This window comes from Porites lutea, chromosome 8 (assembly GCF_958299795.1).
Source record: "Porites lutea chromosome 8, jaPorLute2.1, whole genome shotgun sequence".
Taxonomy (NCBI): domain Eukaryota; kingdom Metazoa; phylum Cnidaria; class Anthozoa; order Scleractinia; family Poritidae; genus Porites; species Porites lutea.
In genome coordinates this window covers 30,252,152-30,277,033 of record NC_133208.1, presented here as the reverse complement: position 1 = coordinate 30,277,033, position 24,882 = coordinate 30,252,152, and the positions used below count along the sequence as shown (strand labels likewise).

Below are 24,882 nucleotides of genomic sequence, written 5' to 3'. Positions count from 1 at the left end.
CCACTTGGCCAGGAGCCTGGAATCTGCTGTCCCGTGATGCATTACAAGCAAGAGGGTGGAAGGAAAACAAATAATGGCGACTGGGTAGTTTCCTTGTCAATATAAATTATAAAGCTAAATATATAAAGCTGTTTCTTCCTCCAAATATGTCTATAGATATTCAGAAGTGGAAGGCTGAGGCTCATGAAAATGCTTCAAAGACTGTGGCAAATATGCTCCAGGTTGGTATTGTGTGTATGAAATTACTCGAGAAGATACTTACCGAAATTGTACAAGCTTGACCTTATTTATATCAATAATCGTGAAATATATAAGGCAGCTTTATCACATCTCGTGGGATGGAGACATAACTTTGACTCAAAAGCTTAAAATTTAAGCATAATGTATTTTATTATATAATGAGATTCAAGAAATTTAAGCATGTATAAAGGGTCTTGCCAGTTTATATCCAAAGGGCCTTTCCATTTGTGACCTTCTACACGAAAACGTACACTAACAGCTTTCCGTTTACAAGGTGTTTGTCAGGCATCTGAACGGCTTGGTCACCTGTCCACTAGAGACATCAAACCATTCGAACCACTTGGTCACCTGTTCGTTGAAGACCTCAGGCCGTTCAAATGGCTTGATCATCCACAATATGGCATCCCTTCAAAAGATCTGAGCTATTTTCTATGGAATGGCATGGATCATCCTTTCAGAGAGACGAGTAACACTTTCCATTCAAAAAAATTCACTTGTTTGAGCGGTCAGATTTGTTAATTGTCATGGAAGAGCCAGTCAGAGTTATGTGTTGTGAGAGCAATGCATAAAGTCAAAAGCTTGGGCTTTGTCTGTAGTTCCTCATTTTTTTCTCTCTCCCCGCCGCATCTTGCCTTTCTTGCTTGTGGTGATTTTCACATGCGCTCACATTTCGCTTGCTCTACTATCCCTGAGGGAAAATGAGGGCTACTCATAGTCTAGGGCATTCAGGATGGGAAGCTAACAGATATTGCTTTAGTTAATGTTTAAAGAAAAACTTGATGACTAGCCCTTGGTCAGCCGCTTGTGACAAATGGCTTCATTCAAAATGACAGCCTTCTTAAATCTTTTATGGTGTTAAATTAACCATACCTGTATCTACTCACTCCCAGCAGGTGGTAATACCAAGTGTTTTTGAATTTCACCCCCCACCTCCCCCCCCCCCCTCCCCAAATGATGCAAAACCATGGTTTCCTTTGCAACAAACCCCTTCTACATTGATTGACTCTTCTTTCAGCATCCTGACAGTCTGGACAAAGTGGAGCAATGGAGGAGAAGATACATGAGAAACAAAGTAAGTGGCTATATATATGTAAGGTTTTAAGTACTTAGAACAACCTTGTGTACATGTAGCAAGTGTTAAACTCATCACTAATGATGAGCTTGGGAGCAGGTGCCTTAAAGGTTAGTAGGGGGGCCAAATGCAATAAGCAGAGAGGAGGTATCCATGGCAACCCTGGAAGCAGGAACCACCCCAAGAGCAGCCACTAACCGGCACCGTCACACTGAATAAATTCAGTGGAGATACTTACCCAAGAGAATAACTACCTGAGAAAATACTTACCAAACCACCAGGCAGGGAGGGAGGAGAGGGAGCAAGAATCCGCAATGATTCGCAAGAAGGCAAACATGGTTCCGCTACGATCAGCAAGAATCCGCAATGATTCACAAGAAGGCTAAAAGAATGATTCGCTACGATCAGCAAGCAAAGCTACAATGCAAAGCAACACTAGTAAAAGGGCACACAAGGAGCCCTGCAATTCCCCGCGGGCCGCCCCGTAGGTCACATACTGAAGTGGAAGAAGACAACTGGCCAACTCGCTCGAGTTGAACTTTGCCTAAATGATATTTAGCCACATTTAAGTGTCATCAATGATAGTAATTTTTGCATTGTATAATATGCACAGGTCAGCTGCAGATAAGGAATGCATGAGTAGAACTTCCCGTATGTTACCACCTGAAAATTATGCCAAAATTTGGTGGTTGCTGATGGAAGTCGATCACGTATTAGAGGGTATTTCAGTGGAACCCTGCACTCCAGACAGCTGATTATTACGAAAACCCTGTATGACAGAGAGTTTTGTTTATCCCACTCACACTCATATAAATCATTTTCTCTAAAATTAACCCACTAATAACACAGAAACTGGTTAATAGAGACAATGGTCACTTTTCTCTGTCTTGAGTCACAACTCTCATGTATTGTTGGCCCACGCTTTACAGGCACTCTTTATCTGTATACTGTCTATGACTGAATATTTTACCAGAGAAAACCTAGCAGAAACAGTGACAGTTCTTTCAAAGGTTTTGTCTGATGTTCATTCTGCCTGGCTGTGTCACAAACTAAACATGCTTTTTTTCTAAGTGCCTGCTTAATACGGACACCCAGATTATACAGACAGTATGGCATGTCCCTTTGGTGTTCATATTAACCAGGTTTTTAACTGTATTAATAGTGTTATACTAAAAGAAAAAATACTGAAGTCCTGAGTAAGCATGACAAAACAGAAAATTTTTAAAGGGGATAAAGGAGGCAAGTTAAACTGCCTTTTACCTTAGGCTGAATCAATAAACGTACATGTTAAGAAAACTCTTTTAGATTAGGTGAGAGTTATGCACTCTATTATCACATTAACAGGCGTCAGCAGAAGCCAGGCTGAAAACAGCTGTTCAGTCACAGTTAGATGGTGTGAGGACAGGGCTGTATCAACTTCATAGGTAAGATAATATCCTTTTCAACAAAGGACATCAAAGTGAAAATTAAAAAAAAAAGGAAGAAGAAGATCTAGAAGCATCATCGGTGCTTTAAACTTTCCTTCCCTTCTGACAGTAGCTTTTTGGGTCTCTGACTTTATGTGCAAAGGTGACGCAGTTTAACTTTTTTAAATAATTGATCTGTTATTATTACTGATTATTTGGGGCTATTTTAGAGCATTTTGTTGCACCTTCCTTATTTTCCATTCTCACCTTCTATTTATCCCTAGCCTTTCACCATCTCATTCAATATATAAATATATTCTTTCACACTGTCTTGACTCCAAAGTTTTTTTATTTTTTGCCTTCCAGTGCTCTTCAAGAAATCAAGGAGATCAAGCAGAGGTAGAGGCAACTTGTAATAAAATCACAATCACATGAATGCTGTAGTTGTCAAGTAACATTATTGTTTTATTTGGTGTATATGTTACAGGTCAAAATTAAGTTCAGATAAAAAAATTTTTAAACTAGGTTGATTCTCAATTACCTTTGTCTCCTACATACATGTAGCCCTAAACTTTCGTGAATTAGGGCTAGCAGACAAAGAAAATTGAGAATCAACCTACTTTAAAAAAAATTAACCTAAATTTAATTTTGACCAATAACACATACATGCTCTGCTTGAAATTATGATTGATTATCAATGATAGTTCACCACTATAATGTTCGAAAAGCTAGGAGCTATTACAGGCTGAAAAAAAATAAAACAATAATTTAATGTGCTTGCATCCTTAATATGTGATTTGTTTTTGTTGCCTTTCTAAAGTATGAATGAGGTTGACTCAATGTGTAAGAATGTCCGATCACTAGCGGATGACTTACAAGTTGTAAGAGAATGCCAAAGACATCAAAGCCAGGTAATACATTTTTATTTTAACCCACGGTCAAGCACATTCAAGTCAATCTCCCCTCCCTCCTTTTTTCCCTGTCCTCACACACACCCTAATTGATTTATTATTTTGTTAAGGCCAGTCTTCACTAGCGATGGAGTCAAAGTCAAAGTCTGAGTTGTATTAAAGCAGAGTCGTAAGAGCACTTTGATATGACTCAGTGACAATCAAAAATCTGAGTCGTAAGCAGAGTCATAAGTGCAACGGAATTTGCGTCAGAAGAATCAGGATGTTTCCATTTTCTTCGGACTCCACTAATGGCTCTGTCGCTTATGTTCTAGTAAAAACCAGATTGTCAGGGTCGGAAGCAGAAGCGGAAGGATAAACCAATCATAATGCAAGTGTGATTGGTTTAGTTCTTCTGCTTCTGCTTGTGCCTCTGACAACCTAGTTTTCACTTGATCGTAAACGACGGAGTCGTAACCAGAATCAGAATGCTGTTTTCACTAGATCGTTAAGTTCTACGCTTCTGATTACAACTCTCTTTCCCTTTCCTCCCAGTGTGAAAGATGGAGTCCAGAAAGATGGTTCTGACTTTTGAATGTGTGGTTAAAATACTGTAGTATCACAATTCAAATTGAAACTCTTTGTAACTACTTTCACATGGTTCTGTTTGATTTTTTCAGCATAACATATTAATGAAACTTGGAAATTTTGTTGAATTTTGCCTTTGGCTACTTTTGGGAGCAAAAGGGTTAATTTTTTTTTTTGCTCTTTTACTTTTACTAGTCTTTAATTATTCATTTTGTAGGTGAATTGTTCCCCTTTATTTCCAGGGTAAGCAGTGATTATTGATAAATTATAACAATTATAATAATAATATTATTGTAGTTGTTGTTACAATTGCTATACTGGTAATAACATAATTACTTCTGCAATTAATTTAATTTTCAGATTTCTAAAGCTTGTGAACACCTCAACCTCATCTTCACTGTTCCTGAGAATGTGAAGAAAACAGAAGCATTAATCAGTGAAGGCAAACTGCTCCTGGCACATAAATGGTAATGGAAACTATTTGAGTATTGTAATATTAAGATAAATATTAAATATTCACAATAATTGCACAGAATAGTGACTTTTTGTTTGGAAGATAAGCATAAAGTGAACAAAATGTACAGTCAAAAGGTAATTTTCCGTAATTTTTTCTTCATTATAATTTGTATAGTTTATCTGATTTGGAGGCCACTAGGGATGAACTTCTGTTTGAAGTTCATAAGATGTCACAACAGGAGGAAGGTCCAAAGCCAAATACGATGGTGAGCTATAGAATTTACAAGAATTATTTTTGCATATTCTACAAGGATGTGTGTGTTTTGCAAATTATGAAGTCTTGCATTTCTTTCAAGAATTTTTGAAGCTCAAATTGAAATTATTTTAAATTAAAATAGGTCTTCTAATTTTGGTACATTTAGCCAGAGACTTTTCTCCACGTAAATACTGCAAATAATCAGACAGTGCTTTGCAAGAAGTTAAGAAAGCATATTTAATGGCAAAAAGCAATTTTTGTGTCAATAGGCCATGTCTTAAAATTAAATGTTAGATATTTTATTTATTAAGTTTGTATCCATTTGGCATTTTTTGTTATTTTGACAGCCACTGTATCAATACTTTGATGCTGTCAGGAAATTATCTGTGAGTACAAACATGAGAATTTCAAGGAATTTAGTACATTACTGTACTTATTTAGTGGTTCAATAATAAATGAAATACCGTATTTCTGTGCTTGATACATTACTGAAACCATGTCAAGCCTTGTCCATGAAGAGGTGGGGTGGGGTATGGGGACAGGAAGGCCCAAACCTCTTGCCTCCCCCACCTTGCTTTCCCGGCTCCCCTCCCTTTCTTGGCTCTCCTCCCTTTTGGCCTTTTTTGATTACGAAACATTAACCATTGTTACATAATTTCCCCTATTTCTCTTCCCTCCCAGCCATTTAGAACTCCTACCTCTCTTCCTTTTTCCTCTCCTGCCTACTGTACCTACCCCTCCTGCCCCCCTCCCTGCTATTGTCCCTTGCTCCCATGCCCCTTTTCCCCTTCTGACTCATGAATGTGTCACACTTATTTTTACAGCCGACTCCCGACAACTCGACCTTCGAGGAAAATCAAAAAAGTTTGAGTTATCGGAGCTCAAAGAAAATAGCCAGGAGTAAGGACAAAAACAGTTTTCACTACTCAGTGAACATTTTAGTCATTTAATTCTAGAAATGATAATGCCTACAACACGTCAATGGAAAAGTCAAAATTCAATGTTTTGTACAGCAGTATGCTGTTTTTTTCCTGACTTTTTAAGGGCTCAAAGCATGATCCAAGTTATCGAGGGTAACATTATATAGAAATGATCTGAAGGGAAACAAAAATTACTTTGAGTTAGAGTGCGAGGTTTGAGTTAGCGAGGGTTTGAGTTATCGGGAGTCATCTGTACTTATATTACGTGGTCTTACTGTTTTGTATTTTACATTTAAAAAAATTGCTCCCTAACTCATCATTTATAATTGACAGGATTCTTTAGGAAAACAGTGCTGGGTGGTGTTGGGCCGAGTGCTGAGTACAGTACGCAGTGACCCAGCCCAGCTGGTCACTGCCTTAAGAATAGTTGAAAGAGAGCAAAGGTGAGAGTTGCTGTCCAAGTTTGCTTTTGTTTCCTTAGCACTACCTGTTTCAAGGCACAAAAGTGCTAGGCCAATGTTATTACAATATTTCTCTTTGACAAGGCATTTTTGCTGGCTCCTCTTGTCACCTGTAATCCTAATCTCCAGGTTGTTATTACGCATTCGTCATATGTATGTAGCCAGCATTCGTTTGGACTTCCACTAAAGAATGAGTGGAATGCACAGAACACAATTTGATCATGCATGTTTGGATCTTCTATCACTTGTAATCTGATCATGCATGTTTTGATTATCTGTCACATAAAACTTACGGAAAACAATGCAATGTAGCAAAAGCATAAAAAAAATACCTGATCGCAGGTTACAATCATTGTCACCTGCACTCCATAACCTTTGGATATTACAAGTCCAATACTGTAAACTGGTGCTTATACATGTAAGCCCCGTCAGTTATAGGTCCATCAAAGGAGGATATTACTGTCCTCCCAGCATGCCCTGAGCCTATCACGGGGTGATTGTTTCCGGTCTGTGTGATGAAAAAATGAATTTTACTTTAAGTTCAGGAAAAATTTTCACTGCTTTAAGGATGAGATTTGGAGGTAAAGTAAATCTTAGCGTAATTTCCCATCTTTCATTAGGAGGACAGAATGATTCCTTGATTAAATTATCCTGTTTTCTGTAAGATTTGACCGTGTGACCTTTCTCTCGTTATGCGCCTATACTGGAATAGTATTCCATCAAACATTATGCATGCTCCTTCATTAAGCAGTTTAAAAGTCCTATATGTTAGATCATTTGTGTGAATCAGGTGTAACTCGTGAGTGACAAGTATGCAATTTAATTACGTCAGCTTTGGACTGTATTTAAATTTTACTTCTTAATTTTTAGTGTCAATTTTAGTATGCAATTTAATTAGGTTTTGTATTTTCTGTGATTTTATTTACTTATATTGGCATGACAAAGTATTATTAAACTTAAACTTAAACTATTTATTTTATTGCACAAGCCTCAAACCCCTCATGGCTAGAGGTTTTGTTTCCTTTCTTAGGACAAATGTATTTATTTTATTGTTATAGGGCTGATAAAAGAGCAAAGGAAAAAGAGGAAAGCATGGGGTTTTCAGTGCCTGGACGGCCCAAAAATTGGAGAGATAAAGCTTTTAAAGTTCTGGAGGAATCAGTTAGTAACAGGTTGGAGACTTTCTTGATATGTTTCATGATTTCATTAACCCCTGAAATGATCCCTAAACCACCTATGCTGAATACTAACCTTTTAAATGCCATTAGCATCATCAATTTTTATGTTAAAAAATGACCTTTACTACACAACTAAATTACCATAATCTTAAAACCTTTTAACCCTTGAAGCTCTAATATCCACAAATAGATTTTTTAAAATGCTCTCCATTGGTTTCCTTAAAGATTTAGTTGAGCGAATTTGTTAAAAGATCATGGCATTGTCCCATTTCTGATCATTATTTATAACTTACCATAACCTTTTATCATGATGTTGTATTGGGCAATTCCAGAAAATATCCATACCCAACCACGGACGGCTTCCATGTTTTATCCCCCCCTTGCCTTTGGAAATTCCAAAATGTGTTACCCCCCCCGCCATGCCCTCAGAATTCCATAATCGTGAACCCCCCCTCCCCTTCGGAAATCCTAAAAGCCGTCCGTGGTATGGTATGGATATTTTCTGGAATTATCGCCCATTGATGATTTTAGGAGAAAATAGATGTTGGTCACTCAGGACTTAAAGGGTTAAAGAGGTTCAAATTGACCAGAGATACATGGAAAATAAATCAAAACAGAAGAAAGACAACAACATCGTTTGGGAAAAATAATCTGAACTCCCTCAGCATCTCCCTCCCTCTTTTTTTTCTCCGTTTAGCATCCTCCAACCGACCCAGATTTTTGGCATTTTCAAACAAAAGAAGTTATGACATAGTTAAACCATTTTTCACTTGAAAAAATTCTTTTAATCTGAAAAGTGTGCACAGTAACAGTGAAGAGAAAAACAGGAACAAAAACAAGAACATTTTTTTACAGTATATTGTGCATTTTGTTCATCCAAGTATGTAAGTGTTAACTTTTAACGTCGTCCTGGGGTAACAGGGCCTCCTATTCCGAGACCCCTTGTGATTTTCTTTAATTTAGAACTTTTTTTTTCAATCCGACCGACCGATCCAGTATTAGGAAACACGTTCGACGCTTAAATGAAAAAAAAGGGGGGGTGGCCTAATTTCGATTGTAACGTGTTCTAAACAGAAATTAAGTCTAGACAAAATCCTGAGCACAAAAAAAAAATATAAAATTTCAGTATAATGTAGTATGAATTCTGATGGGAAGACTGGATACCGTAAAATTCCGAAAATAAGCCCCGGGATTATATTTTTCAAGGCCCTTTTTGAGGGGCTTATATTTGGAGGGGCTTATACATGGAGGGGCTTATTTTGGGAATTTTACGGTACTTCCAGACTAGACAATTACCCCAATAGCTACCTTCCTATATTCTAATTTAGTAAAATCCAACTACTGGTCTCTCATCAATGCTGCATTCGGATTGGTTGACCAACTACTAGGCTATATGTTATAGCCCACTAGTAGCGAAAAGCGCCGGCTTTGAAAACCAAAACAATGGCAGCTGAATCGCGTTTTGCTAGCTAAAGTTGTTTCGTCTCTACATTTTTGACCAACTATTTGGATTTTACAAAAACAATTATTGCTCTCACCCTCATGGCCTCTGATGCAATAGCCCATTCGGCCTTCGGCCTCATTGGCTATTGACTCAGAGCCCATTCGGGCTCGAGGAATAATTGTTAAATACTGGTAACACATTCAGTTAAACATCTGATTTTCACTTTTCACATTATTTTAAAGTGTAATCCTGGTTATTTTCATGGGGTTTTAGATTTGAAAGTCTTGACATGGAATTGCAGGACAGAGTGGATGATAAAATGTGGCTAGTTAAGCATCTGGAGCGCACCAGGCAGCGGGTGCTGGACGACTTAATTATTGTGAAGGTTTGAAATATTTTTTTAGTATAATTTATTTTAAACCCCCAAAATTCCTAGATGTGATGCTACTTTCGCTAGCTAATGTGTGGCTGGGCCGTCTATATGCTATATTCCACTGAGCCTTGTCAGATGCTCTTGCAGATCTTGGAAGGTATGAGCGTCTCCTTTCAAGTAGACTGCAAAACAGTCGCGTATTTTTTTATCAAAATCGGTTTTGCAGAGCGCGAAGCGCCGATGCGATATTTTAGCGCAAAGCGCGAGAAGAATTTTTTGCTGTTGTTGTTGTATTTTTCGCCTCCCTCTGAAGTCTCACTCTCCGTTTTTACCCTCATTCCAGACCTTCCCTTTGACGCGCGCGCGCGCGTTGATTTTTAATCAAAACAAAAATACGAGCTGTTTTGCAGTCTACTTATTAAGAGAAGAGACTCTTGTCTCCTGAAAGGAGATGCTTGTCCTTCGAGCGATACTTTAAGCATCTGTTTTGCTTTAGCGACCTCACAGATGTTGGAGCTTTTACTACAAAACTTCCCACAACAAATCAGTCAGAACTGCAAGTAACATTCTGTCTTCTTTATGTATGGCAGTGAATATATTTATGGTATTAATCAGACTTTCCGCAAGTCCCGCATGTACCACTTACGCTTTTAACTATGGCCCGACCACAATAGTGACCTGACCGGACATACTTATTTTTATTAAAGAGAAACTATGTACAGTCATTCTTGCATGCCAAAACATTTAACCCTTTAAGACCTAAGACTGATCAGCATCAAATTTCTCCTTGTAATATCAATGCTTTGTAAAAAAGAGTGGTCATGAGAATTACGGACATGATCACACAAGATGAATTTGCTTGCTAATTTATCAACTTCCCCCCACTACTTTTGTAGGAAATGAATAGGGACAACAAATGAGAATTCAAATTTTGATCTTAGGGTTTCAAGGGTTAAGCCACTCTTGCGCGTTATTTGAGTTCAGGGGCATCCATTGAGGATATAGTTCAAAACCACTTAAACATAGCATTGTTAAACGTATTTTAGTATTTAAACAATAGATATAGGCATATTTTTATTCCCTAAAGATTTTTCATCTGTTCGGATTTCCTAGCTGAACGTCTAGTGATCCGAAAATTATAGGGATAACAACTTACCTTTTCTAAAATTTCAGCCAGAAAAAAGGCTCCCGAAAATTCTAGGTGACCTTTTTAGGGTAAAAATCCGTTCAAAATGGGCAATTATACCATTTTTTAGATGTTCGAAAATCCTTGGCAAGGCAGACAAGCAAGAAATTTTACAACAAATGTTCCGAAAATTTTAGATCTCAAATCGTCTTCCGAACAGATATTTTCTGAAAATTGACGTTGGGTGCCCTTGTGAGTTGCTTTCATAAAACCCATAGTAAATTTCGGTTTTAATATGACTCCTAGTGTAAATGTTGTGCCGTTATGACCTTCCGAAAAATGTTAATCTTTGATACTACTATTTAATTGCGGCTGTCATTGAGATGTTTAATTTTTGTAATGAATTGTGCTTGATGTGGCGGTCCTATAAACAGTTGTATGTTTTTCCTCAAATTTTAGAATCTCTGCCAAGACTGTTTTCCTCCAAGTTACAACATATTTGATCGTTTCATCAGAATGTATCACCAGGCTTTATCAACTATGGTAAGCCACGCTGCGTTATTAAGCCTTTCAGTTCTAGGCTGAGTGGCCAAAATTAAAATATAGCCCCCCCCCCCCCCCCGCCCCCCCACCCAAAATTCCAAATTTTATTTTGCAAAATCCTTAGAAATAAATTGCACTCTGCAAAAGTTCTACTTTCATTTGAATGATAATATCACGGGATTTCCTCCTCAGATTAAAAAGTTAAAGGAAAAATTCATTTTGCCATCAGTTAGTCTAGGAGTAGGAGCATTAAAAACGACTATGGCAACGAGGGCAAAAAAGCAATTTAATTATAGGTTTAATAAGCAAAACAACAACTCTTCACGTGCAGCACACTATGTGTACATTTCTTTGCCGTCAACGCACGTGGACTAGAACGTGAAATTCCCTCACGGGACGTTTTATAGAGAACATCAACACACCACGACGGATTTTTCTTTTTCCCTCTAAAAGTGAGTTTTGTCCTGAGAAATTTACCTACATCTGGCATTTAAGCGAGTTGGAACAATCGCGGCAAGCTTAAGGGTTTTTGCGGGTAGTGAAACAATCATCTTAGTCCCAGTTTTTTGCTGAGGATTTGTTTGTTTGTTCTTACTCGACAGTTGGAAAGGTTTGTTATGGAAGAGAGACTTGATTCTAATGAATGCATCAGCCTTTTAACCTGGATCAAAGAGTACAAGTAAGCTGAAAGAATGAAAGATGGTACTCAGTGAAACAAATGTGAAATTGAATCAATCAGCATGTCTCGAGCGTGGGACAATTAATAAATCTGAGTCCCCGACAGGATTTGAACCTATTACCTCCCAAACACCTGGCGGGCGCTCTATCCACTTGAGCTACGGAGAACTCATGGATAGCGAGGCCATATACTAGGTTCATATTTTGACACGTGTCCTGCAAACTGCAAGGATCAGCAATGTCGAGGTCATACTGTGTGGTGAAAGAATGAAAGATGGTAAATGTTAAGCTCGGTTGAAACAAATGTCAAAATGAATTACAAGTGAGCTGTTTAGTTGTTGAAGTTGTAACGCGTGAGATTTACAGCTGACTCACCTGTTTTGTCTCGATTTGCTCATTAGGGGCACTGAGCTCATGATGCACCCAGATTTGGAGATTGACGTGGAATTCTTGGGTCCTTTGCTATCACCCAAAGTCGAGCAAGAACTCATGGATACGTAAGTGTTGCTAACATGATGATCTGTTTAGTCCTTTCTCTTTACAGCAGTTGACCTGCACCGTTCTAAACCTCGGGACCATTAGGGACCAGCCATTATTTATGTAGAGGCGGGGGAAGGGAAAAAAAGAAGGGGGGGTCATGGCTATTTCAGATTGGCTAGAAGGGGGGCTAACCTAAAGATTATTTGTGGAAACTCGGGATAAAGGAACCTATTACCTTAATTCCCATACAAATCCTTTATAATGACGGCCATTTTGAAAGTTACGTAGCCGCACGTACTCTCATATTGATCTTCCAAGATCAATATGAGAGTACGTGCGGCTACGTAACTTTCAAAATGGCCGTCATTATAAGGATTTGTATGGGAATTAAGGTAATAGGTTCCTGTATCCCGAGTTTCCACAAATAAGTCTTTAGGTTAGCCCCCTTCTAGCCAATCTGAAATAGCCATGACCCCCCTTCTTTTTTTTCCCTTCCCCCCGCCCTCTACATAAATAATGACTGGTCCCTTATTTCCCTGCTACCCTTTAATCTGCACTTCCATTGTTTTCAGGGATAGAGGTATTGTTATGTGACAATCCCTATTGTTTTCCCAGCTAATCAAAAAAACAATCTTTCAAATAGGTGCGGGACCGCCCCTTTATAGGCCATTTGCACGATGACGTCATTTTACTTCCACGACCAGAATCCTTCAGAATTTTGTTTTGTTGTGCAAATTAGGGCTTTTGTTATTTAAACCTCGATGGGATAAACGAATTTAAATATGAAAGAAAAAACGAAAAGGATTCTGGTCATAGTGGTAAAATGACGCCATCATGCAAATGACCTATTGTGTTTGGTAACTAAGACTGTTTGGATCATTTTAACAACTCAAAAAAATGGGAAATCGGAAATGGTCGATACGTTCTCTCTGATTCCCTTTTCTGTTTTGGCCTTTTTTATATTATTATTAGGGGGTGTTTACATGACGCTGGGGCGACTTTCGCGCCGGCGCGAGGTCACTCCGATTCCCTCTCGTGGCTCTGTATTTGTTTACATGATACCACCACAAAATAGACTACGAGTAGTCCCCCATTTTTCCTCAGGGATAGTTGAGCGAGCGAAACGCGAGCGCGCGTGAAAATCAACCCACGCGCGTTTCGGTGTGAAATCGGTCTGCCGAATCTGCCGGTAGACTGGAACGGGTAGCGCATGCATAATGTTTGCCATTTTGAATCGCCCCCCGAATTTTATCAACATGAAGTGTACCTTCATACAATCGCAATACAGTGAAATGACCCAGTCATCATGTGAACGCGATACGAAATCAAGAAGTCTTCCCGGTCTGAAACTCGCCTCAGTGCTAGTTTTCGCATGTAAACACCCCCTACGAGACCCATATAAATCGCGTTTGAGACGAACTTGATCTTCGATGCTTCTCATAGTTCTACTAGTGTAACGATGGGCTAAAGAGGCATTTTGTGGAGCAATCCTCTTTCAAGTGCAACTTCTGAACGTACATGGAGCTCTAACTGGAAAACTTTTCTTAAGTTTCAGACAAATCAGGGGACAACTAATCGAACTCGTCAACACCTAATCCCGTCTCATACAATAAACAACAATGGGCTGTCACTACCGATTTGGGATTTTGAAACCACAGTATAATTCCTCAAACAGCTAAATTGTACTGCGTATTCCTCCCCATCTCTAGATACCTAACAACCACCACAAAAAATATGACAGAGTGGATGAGCAAGCTGGTTGAAACAGACGTGAAGGTGACTTGTTTCATTCGTAAATCGTTTGGCTGTTTACCTATTCTCAGCCATATGTTAAAATCAGTATATAACCTTTATTTCAAGAGGGTCACACCAATTACTATGAAAAGTATCCTCCCTAGTGGCCCTCTAACCGCGTTCTAGTACATTTTCATTTTCCCAACACATTTCGCTTAACACCGTTTATCGTGAACAGTTTCATAAAAGCACCGTATCGCGTAGGCGCAGATTAGCAAGGTACTTATCTTCTTAAAATAACTCACTTAGAGAGATCTGGAAGTCCAACAATTTTTTTAAACCGCGGTCCAAGTTAATCGTCGTTCAAATAACCGACCCTTTTAGTATTGGGTACCCTAAGCCAACTCTGTCTTAAACGGAACGTTCTACGAGACAGACACCTGCCGCTTTTCATTCCTTTTTCTTGACTCTCTATTGGTCATTTTGATGAATTTCGGGCGAGGCTGTGTCTGTGTTGCGTCGAACTACGCTGTAGGACTGTTTGGGGGCCGCTACTTTGTTCACAGAAACTGGAACAAAATCATGCTTCGTCCAATCCCCCAAAACAGCACCATGGGAGGGGAAGGAGGACAGTGCGTACTTTTAGGAAGGTCTATCAATAGAATACTCAGTGTAGATCTGGAAAGAAGACAGTAAGTTTACTGTAGTTTTAAAAATGTCGTCGACACATCTTTTTATTGTAAATTGGAAGAAGGAAGCGGTTCCGAAATAAGTAGTCTTGATCAGTAGAGTGTCATGTTCTTTATCAAGAAATGTGTGTTTCTTCTTAGGACTGGAACAGCGATGCTCCACCGGAGACAGACTTGGAAGGATTCTACAACACATCACTCCCTGTTTTCCTCTTTAAAATGATTGATCAACATGTAAGAGCTTCATTATAATAATAATTTCTTCAAGTAGAGTTTAGAGAACCTGTAGGAAAGAACCAAGACAAATATCAGCAAAAACCTGTATACATTTATTTCGTTTTGTTCCAACTCAACTTACTAGACTATCATAACGAGGTTGAGTAAGGGATCTTGTGGGTGAGTGTATAGTCGATGGCGCTTCGGTAACAACGTATTAGTTATCATGTCAAAGTTAATTTGAATTGTGTAACGTAACTCTATTTATAGACCTGACTGGTCAATTAGATCGCGATATTGTTGGTCGTCCTTTATTTTTTCCTCCATTTTATTGCATTGGTTACAAAGAACAAAACGTTACTATAGCGTTCTTGCCGCGTTTCGTTATTCGGAAATATTTGTCGCCCTGTTGTAGACCCGTACGTCAGTTTTTGGTCAGTCATTGTATAGCTTGTTAGTTTTAATTGAGTTCGTCAGTAGCTGTTTTGAAAGATGCTAGTCGGAACACTAGCTTCGATTTAATGGTAGGTCAGCGTTCTATGATAAGTCGTTAGTAGCAGTCAGTATAATACGCAATACACAATGACATTACACGACTAATTAATTGATTTCCCATTTTAGCTACAAGTGGCAGCCAAGGCAGGCGAAGGAATTAAACTACAGGTAAACGACCTTTAAGTGCGTTTTAGAGTTTTCTTTGCAAAAAGAAACGACCTTTAAGTGCGTTTTAGAGTTTTCTTTGCGAAGCTAAAAGGCAACTAACATTAAGTAAACCGCTGCCATGCTTTGTGATGGGCTGAGAAACATCTCGGGCTTTTTTTAGAGGTCAGATGTCAACGAATGGCAAGCTCGAGTTGCTTTTATGTGTTTTCACTCGCCAGCCTGCTTGTAATGTTTTGAGTTTGTTTGTTAAAAAGAATTGCTCTCATTAGATTGTTGCATCTTGAGTGAATGGCCATGATTGCATATGTAATGGTTGGAATTCTTTTTACTTTCAGGTATTGCTTTTTCTGACAAAAATGTACCAGCAGAAAATTGTAGTTCAGCGGTTAAAAGTCGGTTTTCGTAACCTATAGTTGTAAATTTCGCCCTTATTTGTTTCTTCTTTTGCCTTTGAATAGATTCTTGATATCTGTCTTGAATCCGTGCAAGGTTTTCAGAGAGAGTATAGAAGTAAGTAGAACAAGAAGAGAGGGTTTAATTAACCAGATTTTTTTAAAATCAGGGCCGAGTTGTTCAAAGCTGGGTTAAGATAACCCAGGGCTAGTATGAGATTTGCATTCAGATTTGAAAGCTTAAAAAGTAGTTCATTTTTAATTCTTCTTGTCTACATGTTGATGATTGGAACCTCTAAAAATAAGGGAGAAAATTATCCGAGAAATTTTTTTTGAACACAAGAAAATGAAACCCGGGTTAAGCGCTACTCGACCTTCGAATAACTGGGCCCAGAAGACTAAAATCCAACTTCGTTCCCGGGACTCTTGCTACACGTCCCATCTTTCTCTCTCTCGCTCCGGGAGATGATTAGGAAGAGAAACTGTCCACCTGCCTCTACCCTAAGCCATCATTAACACTTACTTCTCACTTAAAGCAAAATGTTGGCATAGGGGAGGGGTAGGTGGGCAGTTTCCCAGAAACCTACGTTGATCCAAAATGTCGTTAACAGTTAATTTTTTATACACTCAGGTTCAATCCGAGCATATAAGAGCAAACACTTTGAAGACAGAAGCCAGCCCTACCGATTTGTGGATTACATGGTAGGAAGAGTGATTTTGAACTTCCTTGGTACTGTAACCAAGAAGGGGAAATTAGAAAAGTGTCCTGAATTAATCGGTCTCTTTGTTGTGTAGATCATGAATCCCGAGTCATCTTCACCATCATCATCTTTCATTGCCATCATCATCATAATCATCATCATCATCATTAACATGAAACTTCCTGTGAGAAATTATTAAACTCAATTTGGCATAGAGTGCTAGGTCTTCCCCATTCATAAGAAAATTATAGGGTCGATGCCAAAACCCTGTTGAGATCTCTGATTGTAGTCGTTCGACTTGTCTTTTTTTAACCCTTTTTTTTTAAGGGTTAAAAAAAAACAAGTCGAACGACTTAAAAGTCCCACTGGTGACCAAGATCAATTTTCTCCTAACAATATCCATACACTGTCAAGGGATAAGTTATGAGAATTAATAAAATGATCACCCAAGAGAAAATACCTTGATCTATCATCAAATTCTCTCAACTGATTCTTTAAGGAAATGTATGGAGATTAGTTTGGAGAATTTGTTTGTGGATACTGGGGCTTAAAGGGTTAACCTCACCCCTTTTCTTTCAGGTGGCAATCGTTAACAACTGTAAGGCGTGCATGGACTTCACAGACCAACTGAAGGTGGCCCATTCCTTGCTTTATTTTATTTTTTGTTTGTTTTGTTTAAGCACAGAGCAGTGTCCGTCCAGTACAAAGAGGTGATTACTCAAATTAGGCAGAGACTTTCATTCGCTGTGTAAGATGATAACATTGTGATTAGTCATGACTCGGATTTAGCTTAACAGTTATTAGCCAAAAGAAAAACAACAACAACAACAACTTCTACGCGACTGACAAGCTACGCGAACGACTTCGTAAATGCTAACAGCAATGCCGAAAGAAAACCTCTGCGCGCAGGGTGGTAGCCAGTTGACTCAGCCCGCCCTGCTTTAAGAATTACTGTTTGAATGTGATATAAAAGCCCAGGGGACTATGAGGAAAAAAAGAGCTGGTGATGGTGTTTTAATCCATACAAAACTCGATCGCCAACTTATTAGGTAACTTTTCCTGTCTTCCCAGGAACGTCTGATTGCGGAACTCGGTCGAGCTGCATTTGGTGAAGATAGGCAGCGATCCTTCAAGAGTGTCGTCGACTGCTTTGAAAGAATAGGGGAAGAGAGGTTTGCAACTTCTACATTCCTTGGCTTTATAATAAGAAAACAGTACCTTGACAAAGTTCCCACCCGTTTGGAAAGCCAGGGCTCCTTAGGACTTCCAGTCCCAGAAAACTGAGGGTCCTTTTTGTTTTTGAAGATCCCCAGACTTAACTAGAGTGGCACGGGCAGAGAGCAAATAATTATTAAACAACACTATTTTTTTTGGTTGTATTGTCCTGTGTTTTTTTGTATTAGTAAATGCCATCAAATTGACGTAGCTCTCCTTGTACATGTAGTTAATACAAATATCAAACTTGACTTGTTTAATTTGAGCATTTCATTATTTTGACAGCGTAAGGGTTTAACTATTCTTAGGAAATTTTTTTTTTCTTTCTCATTAGTGTTGGATATTTGCTGGAAGAGGTGTTTTTGGATCTGGAAAATTTCTTCAGTCAAATCATGACTCCCACCTGGTAATTATATTTCTTCAAAGTTAAACATTGTACCATGCGCTTGGAAGTAATGGACGCAAGAAAGATCAGGGCGCGCGAAGGAGACACCCCTCGCGTGTCTCTGTCGCGCACCCCGTTCTTTCTCGCAAGTAACTTCCAAGCGCCTGCTGAGCAGTTTACTCAACTGTTAGTTTTTGTAATACTTTAGGGCTCTAAATAACGGCTGGTCTACAGACAACGTACGGCCAGCTTGACCATTAGTCCGGGCAAACTTTCGGTTTGCCGGTCATTTTGAGAAAAAAAAAATTTCTCACCATTATGTTTCAACAGAAACTCATAAGGGGTTAATCGGTCTCTTTGTCTCCTCATAACCCCTTATGAGGTTCTGGTTTCAAGAGGACAAACACTTTTTCACTTTTTGATTTAGCTTGCTATGCTAGTACGTTCAAATCATTACAATAACCGTGTTATTGTTGACATTCTTACCGCTCAGAAAAGATACGTGACTAAGCTAAAAATTCTTTGGCCGGCCAACACGACCGGCAACAAACCCAAATTGATTTTGAGCCCTGACTGTGCGGATTGTGTAATGGTAAGTTCGTTATCGTAACTTTTAGATCTGTAGCCTGCGTAGTATGGCTGTTTTGGTTGCTAAGTAAGAAAGGCGGGCGAGGGCAGAGAAACAGCGAGGAGATTGGGGCGAGAGCAATTTTTCTCGCGGCTGCGCTGCCCGTTCTCGCGCGCTTCGCCGCTCGTGCGCCCGGTTCGGCTTATATTGAAAATACGATCATTTATGGTGCGAGTTTTAAGTTAAAAAGAAAAGCGTCAACGTTTTTAAAGATGGCACATGATGGCCTTTCGGAAAGCCTCTACTAACTGCTTTTCAATGACACTATTTGGTAAGGAGTTCCAGTCTCTGATTGTACGTCCAATAAAACTCTGCTGGTATTTGTTTGTTTTAGTAGCAACGTGAATGAATTTCTTAGGGTAGAAATTGCCTAGTGCCCTGTCGCCTTTTAAATAATATAAATATAGTGGAAATTGTATTGCTGATAGACCAGAAGCTACTTTAAACATCATTGTGAGTCGTACCACCTTCCTTAGCGTTTTTTCTCGATTGTTGGCCATTTCAAATCATTCAGAATTTTCGTGACAGTTTCAGAAGTGGTGCTATATTCATTTTTAACAAAAGTGTGTGGGTTCCATGTACGAGATCCTTACTCAAGCTGTGGTCTAACTAAAGTTAGATAGGCTTGCTCTTTTACGTTTCCGGGCAGTTGCGATTTAATGACATCTCCTTTCTCCCTTTTTAGGGTTCCAAGCAGCGAGGCTGTTGATACCATCGTTGTAACAATAGAAGACTATTATAATGACTTTTTGCACATGAAAGGCAGGTGAGTGAGTTTGAACTACAGTGGAACCCTGATTTACCATCATCGATTTAACGATATTTACTTCATTACCTGCAATCAACGAAAGTAACGGTCCTTTCACATTAAACCTTATCTCAGATACAGTATTTGCGCGATATTTGTCAATGTATTTAGTAGCCTGCGAAAACGTCCGTTTCTCCTCGCTCTTCGGCGCTGGGGACGTTTCGCGCGGAGGAACGTCTGCGACTCAGCGACGGAAATTTCATACTGATGACGTAAAATCTGTCCGGAATCCGGTCAGAAGAGCTGATTGGTCGACGGAGTAGTTCCTCCGCGCGAAACGTCCCTAGCGGCGAAGAGCCAGGAGAAACGGATGTTACCGCAGGCTATGTATTTAGCAATGTATTTTTTCTCCTACTGTAGACGGCACCGCCATTTTACGTGGTCATCCGAGCCACGCGAAAGTCCAGCCTGTTGCAGTGCAAAGGGAATACCTTCATTTCTCAGTTATTTTAAGACCCTGAGTAATGGTCCGGTCCCGGGAATTGTACCCGCGACCTCTCGCTCTGCAATCAAGCGCTCTAACGACTGAGCTAATCCTGCCGCGGTATTTATAATTACGATATTCTGGATGTTTTTTTTTTTGTTCCATTTTAGGTTCTTTGACTATCTAATGAAAGAAGCTTTGAAAAGAGTAATTTTAGAATACGTCAGGGCTATGTTAAACAAGTGAGTTAGTAGCAAAGATTTAAAATTGTAGTTTAATTGAAGACTTTGTAGACCCCTTAGCTAAGTGACAGTATCGGCCCACAGTTTTCCCAGTGGTCATGAGCTCGATTATTGTCGGGACCCAAAGTATTTTTAACGTCACATACTTTGTCACCAGCCCATCCAACATTTATCTATGCAATAGAGATTCAGGTACCGCGATTAAAAGCAGCATTTATTTTTTATCAGGAAGCTATGATGGAAATTATCATCATTTTCTCACTCAACTTTCGGAACTCGTGATTTTCTTGTTGGCTTCACAGAACATACGTACTACTCCATGTGAGACTCTTTAAGTTGAAAGCTTACTGTTAACCTCATATCTTTTCACAATCTCAGTAAATTACTTCAAGGGGAAGAGGAAGGGAAAACCGGAATTACGTTTGCGTTTGCAGGCTAAACCAAACGTAACCTCCCACGCGGGCGTTTTTAGGGGAGCTCGTTTTTCATCCCTCCCCACATGGGGAAGGATGAAAAACAAGCTCCCCTAAAAAGGCCTGCGTGGGAGGCTAAACCAAACGCTGTCTCGTTCAAAGCCTGCGAAAATGGAATCGTTCTTCATTACGTACAGCTCCATATTAAGGACAGTTCTCTGTAAATATGGATAATTTACTTGGTGAAGGTCTCAAAGAAATCAGACTTCATACTGTCGCTTCCTGTGTCATACGGTTACCTAAATCTGTCAGTTGGACCCTTGGCCTTTTCCCTTTGTTGTCCGTATTAAAGTGGTTTGACTGTAATTTATTTTCTTATTAGACGGATTGCGTTCAAGGATTACGAGGGTCGAAGAGATGCGGCAAAGAAGATCACAGAGGAGTCAAAGAAAATAGAAAAACTCTTCAAGAAACTAGCGAAAGCTAATTTGGAACCTGAAAAACTGTGTTCTGTACTTCCAACCCTTGCAGAGGTTATCAAGCTGAGAGATACGTCTATGATGGCCTTGGAAATCTCTGTGAGTAACGAACGTTAACGGGTCTTTGTACGATTCTAAAGATAATCTCAAGCTTGCCTGCGAGAAAGCTCTTTCCCAAACCCGCCTGGAAGGCAGTCAGGGAAATTGAAGCGCGCGCGCGCAAGAACACCGACGTGATGGGCGCGCGAGGAAGGAGGTAATGCAATGCCTTTATATAACTAACTGTAACAAATTGCGGTCTTTCTTTAGGGGATTGCTAACAAGTATCCAGACTTTAAATCAGACCATGCTCTAGCACTGCTGTTGATGAGAGGTGATGTGACCAGAGCTGATGCAAGACAGGTGGGTATCTTATATTGTTCAAGGATTTACGCCCCAAAGGCCGTAGAATGATCATGCAGCGCGTTAGAGAAAAGTGCCCGTCAAGTACCTTTTATTTCACTAGTCACACTTCTGATCTACAATCATGGAAAAAGGTATGGTGTGCTTTTTCGTCAACAAAACAACAATCACAAGCAAATTAATCTACCAGTCCCTCTCAATCCTGCAAAGAAAATTTAACCATATTTACCGGGCGCAATCTTTCCAAGATCGTCCTGCACCAACTCACTCAGCAAATACTCCGTTATATGTAAAGTTTGGCGATCTTAAACGTAATGAAAAAACTTCTTTGGCTTTCCTTTTCCTTTTGTATTATTTCCGCAGTTAATAATGGAGACCCCTTTAGAAGACAGACAGGACCCTACAGATGATGAATCCAGCACGTTTTTCAGCCAGATTATTGTACCACCGTCTTTGCTTGACAAGTTGGAAACAGTGATGAAAAAGAAATAAATGTCATCTTGTTAAACGTCACTGAATTGCTAAAGAACAAAAAAGTGAGCTTCGGTAAATTTATCATGGAAATACTTCTTTTGTTTTTAGATTTGCGCACTTGTTTATACAAAAATTCCAAATAGATATTAACTGTCTGAAAGTAAATAAATAAGACTTTTTCAAAAATTTAGTTTTTTATACGAAAATTCCAAATAGATATTAACTGTCTGAAAGTAAATAAATAAGACTTTTTCAAAAATTTAGTTTTGTTTGATTGAGTAGAAAACCAAAATGTTTTTAGTTATGCAATGAAATCAGAGCAAGAATTTTTGGACCACCATCTGTTGAAGAACGTAAACGTTTTGTACTGTGTGCTGCCGCTTATAATTCGTGGGCTTATAAATCTTCGTAAAGTGTGCGACTAGCCTAGGGAGGGGGGGGGGGGGGGGAATAAAAGAAAAGAAATCATCTTGAGGCTCATCAATGAATAATACATTTCTTTTGTTTTATTCCCCCAAGCCTCGGAGCCAAGTATGAATTTTGAAATATCAAAAATGGTATGTTTTTACCTAGGACATCCACACGTGTCATGTGGATGTCGTGGGTCTAATTTACACACCACGATTTGACGTGAAGTCATGACGTACGCTAGCCGCGCCCCGGGAGTCGCGCACGACAGTCGTAAGCAAAAACGGTACCTTCTAAATCGGCATTAAGGGGTTTTAGGAGGGATTTTCATCCGAGGAACTTATATCTGAGGGGGCTTGTGACCGGAATAGAAAAAGTGCTTCGAAACGAGCTATGGTAGAGGTGATCAAAATAGGTTTCCTTTAATCGCTTTTAATTAAGTTTCTAAACGTCATAATAAGTCGAATTCAATGGGAGCTAACCTAATTTAACTTTTACTTCCAGGGGGGAAGCGGTACAAGTAATTGCATCAGAATTAGAGCAAGAGTCCCTTTTGTCGTGTCCCTCCCTATTGATTGCACTTTCTGATCTTCTCAACCTCCCTCTTCTTTCAAAATGAAAGAGCTCCTAATACATGCCGGAAAATTTGCGGCAAATACCGAGTTCTGTCTTGAACCAAAAATATATCTGGGCCGATTTGCAATGACAGACGATTCGCCCAAATCTAGAGTTAGTTGCCATGACAACTCATATGCTCTGTTTGCAGTTATCATTAATTTGTACAAGTAAACAATTTTGTAAATTTATTCCAAACAGTTGTTTAGTTTATGACTAGATATTATCTGATACCATACAAGGTTTTTATCAACTTTTCTTTGTGCACAGAGTTCGCATTAGCCATGTAATTACTGTGAGAGTATTAACTTGTTCAACAACCAAGAATGTCCTCAAGTTGAATGATCCAATAGCCTGCCACGTAGAAATTGAGCCAAAAGAACATCTGTGTATGAGGCTCATGATCCAATGGTTTTGTAGGTCCTTTTATCTTTACTTTGTTGGCATAAAAATACTGATTCTCAGTCAGGAAGTTGGGTAGATGTTTAGGAACACTTTGATATAGCTTATCATAGCAATTTGGATAAACACTGGACCATTTGCAGTGGCAGATCCAGGGGAGGGGCCTGGGGGCCCCTATTCTTGGTCCAAAATGAGGCCCTAAGGGCCGAAAAAATTTTTTTTTTGAGACCAGGCCCCCCTTCCCCCTCCCCCCCCCCTCCCCTTATCTGAAGGTCTGGATCTGCCACTGATTTGAAGGACCAGCCAGTGATGGTCTGATGTTTAGCTTTGAATTAGTTTCGAGGAAGAGGCAGCATATGAATCCATTACTGTCTTGTCATCTCTTTGGATAAACAGTTTTTGGCATCTTAAAGGCTGATTTTCTCCCTGAAGGGTGAGCATGATTCCAAGGGTAGGTAGCATGTGTTACAGGAGTTAAGTAAGTGTGCCGTTTAATTACAACTCTTCCTAACTGACTGTACAAAAAATGGGCATCAGAAGGCTGAAAAATAACGAAATATTGCAAATTATTAAAGAGAAGCCTACAGTAATCCCAGGGACATTCTGTTATATAAGCCATATACTAGGTATGAGCCACCTCACAGGGTAGGGTTTTTGGGCTGTTTCGGTCTGAAAACAGCAAGAGACTTTGCCCTTTTTGGTCTAGAATCTGGTAGGGAACTATAATGGGAATGTATGAACGTATTTGTTATTTCAATTCTAAATGAATAAGAAACAGAAATAAATGCGAATTCAAATCTTTTTGTTGGCGACCTAATCTAGTAAAGATGGCATGATTTCTGCCTATGAAAACATGTATCTTATATTTTGTGACCTCCCCCAAGTCATCTGGAAACAGGTGTGGAAAATGGGAGACTCCAGATTTTAGACTGTATCTCCCGGTCTCCAGATTAGAGTCTGATATCTCCCAGATAATCGCCAAAGTTGCTATTTCTTGTAGACTCGACTCTCCGACCATAAAGTTTCAAATATTTTGCATTGTTTGAGCTACTGTTAACATGGAACGTTTCCTCATAATAAATTGAACTGTGTATATGTGCGATATACGTCAATCAAAATCAAAGAGCATTTTTGGCACAAATGACATCATTTGTCGTGCGATATGACGTCATCTGTCATTCCTTCCCTGTCAATTCTTAATATTTGATGACGTGGGGGGCTGACAGCCCCGGACTATATTTATATAAAAATTAGTTCATGAAGTAAGAACAGGTGCAAAAGTGTTGTTGGCTGAATTACGTACACAAATGTACGATAATCTTTGGGGGAAGACTTACCTATCCAGTAAACTAAGGTGCATTATAGATTGTGAGTTTACAATAAGTTGAATGGATTAAAATGTTCCGATAAAAATTGAGTATAGTCAATTTTTCTGTCATCACAGGCTCTCTCTGAGTATTATTCCCACGTAAGAAATTTGA

General features: G+C 39.2%; 1 protein-coding gene across 1 annotated transcript; it reads left to right on the top strand.

Annotated features, from left to right (window-relative positions):
* The first annotated feature begins 73 nt into the window (after positions 1 to 73).
* LOC140945890 (exocyst complex component 3-like) lies at positions 74 to 22,136 on the top strand. Its single transcript, XM_073394952.1, has 27 exons — positions 74 to 221; positions 1,256 to 1,312; positions 2,657 to 2,736; positions 3,085 to 3,117; positions 3,539 to 3,629; positions 4,557 to 4,663; positions 4,828 to 4,918; positions 5,256 to 5,294; positions 6,162 to 6,271; positions 7,348 to 7,461; positions 9,185 to 9,296; positions 10,870 to 10,953; positions 11,556 to 11,632; positions 12,033 to 12,128; positions 13,821 to 13,887; positions 14,676 to 14,768; positions 15,372 to 15,413; positions 15,872 to 15,923; positions 16,437 to 16,507; positions 17,086 to 17,139; positions 17,578 to 17,678; positions 18,056 to 18,127; positions 19,420 to 19,500; positions 20,137 to 20,208; positions 21,004 to 21,199; positions 21,410 to 21,502; positions 21,866 to 22,136. The coding sequence occupies exons 1-27, from the start codon at positions 147 to 149 to the stop codon at positions 21,992 to 21,994; spliced, it is 2,289 nt and encodes a 762-aa protein (XP_073251053.1). The 5' UTR covers positions 74 to 146; the 3' UTR covers positions 21,995 to 22,136.
* The last annotated feature ends 2,746 nt before the right edge of the window (positions 22,137 to 24,882 follow it).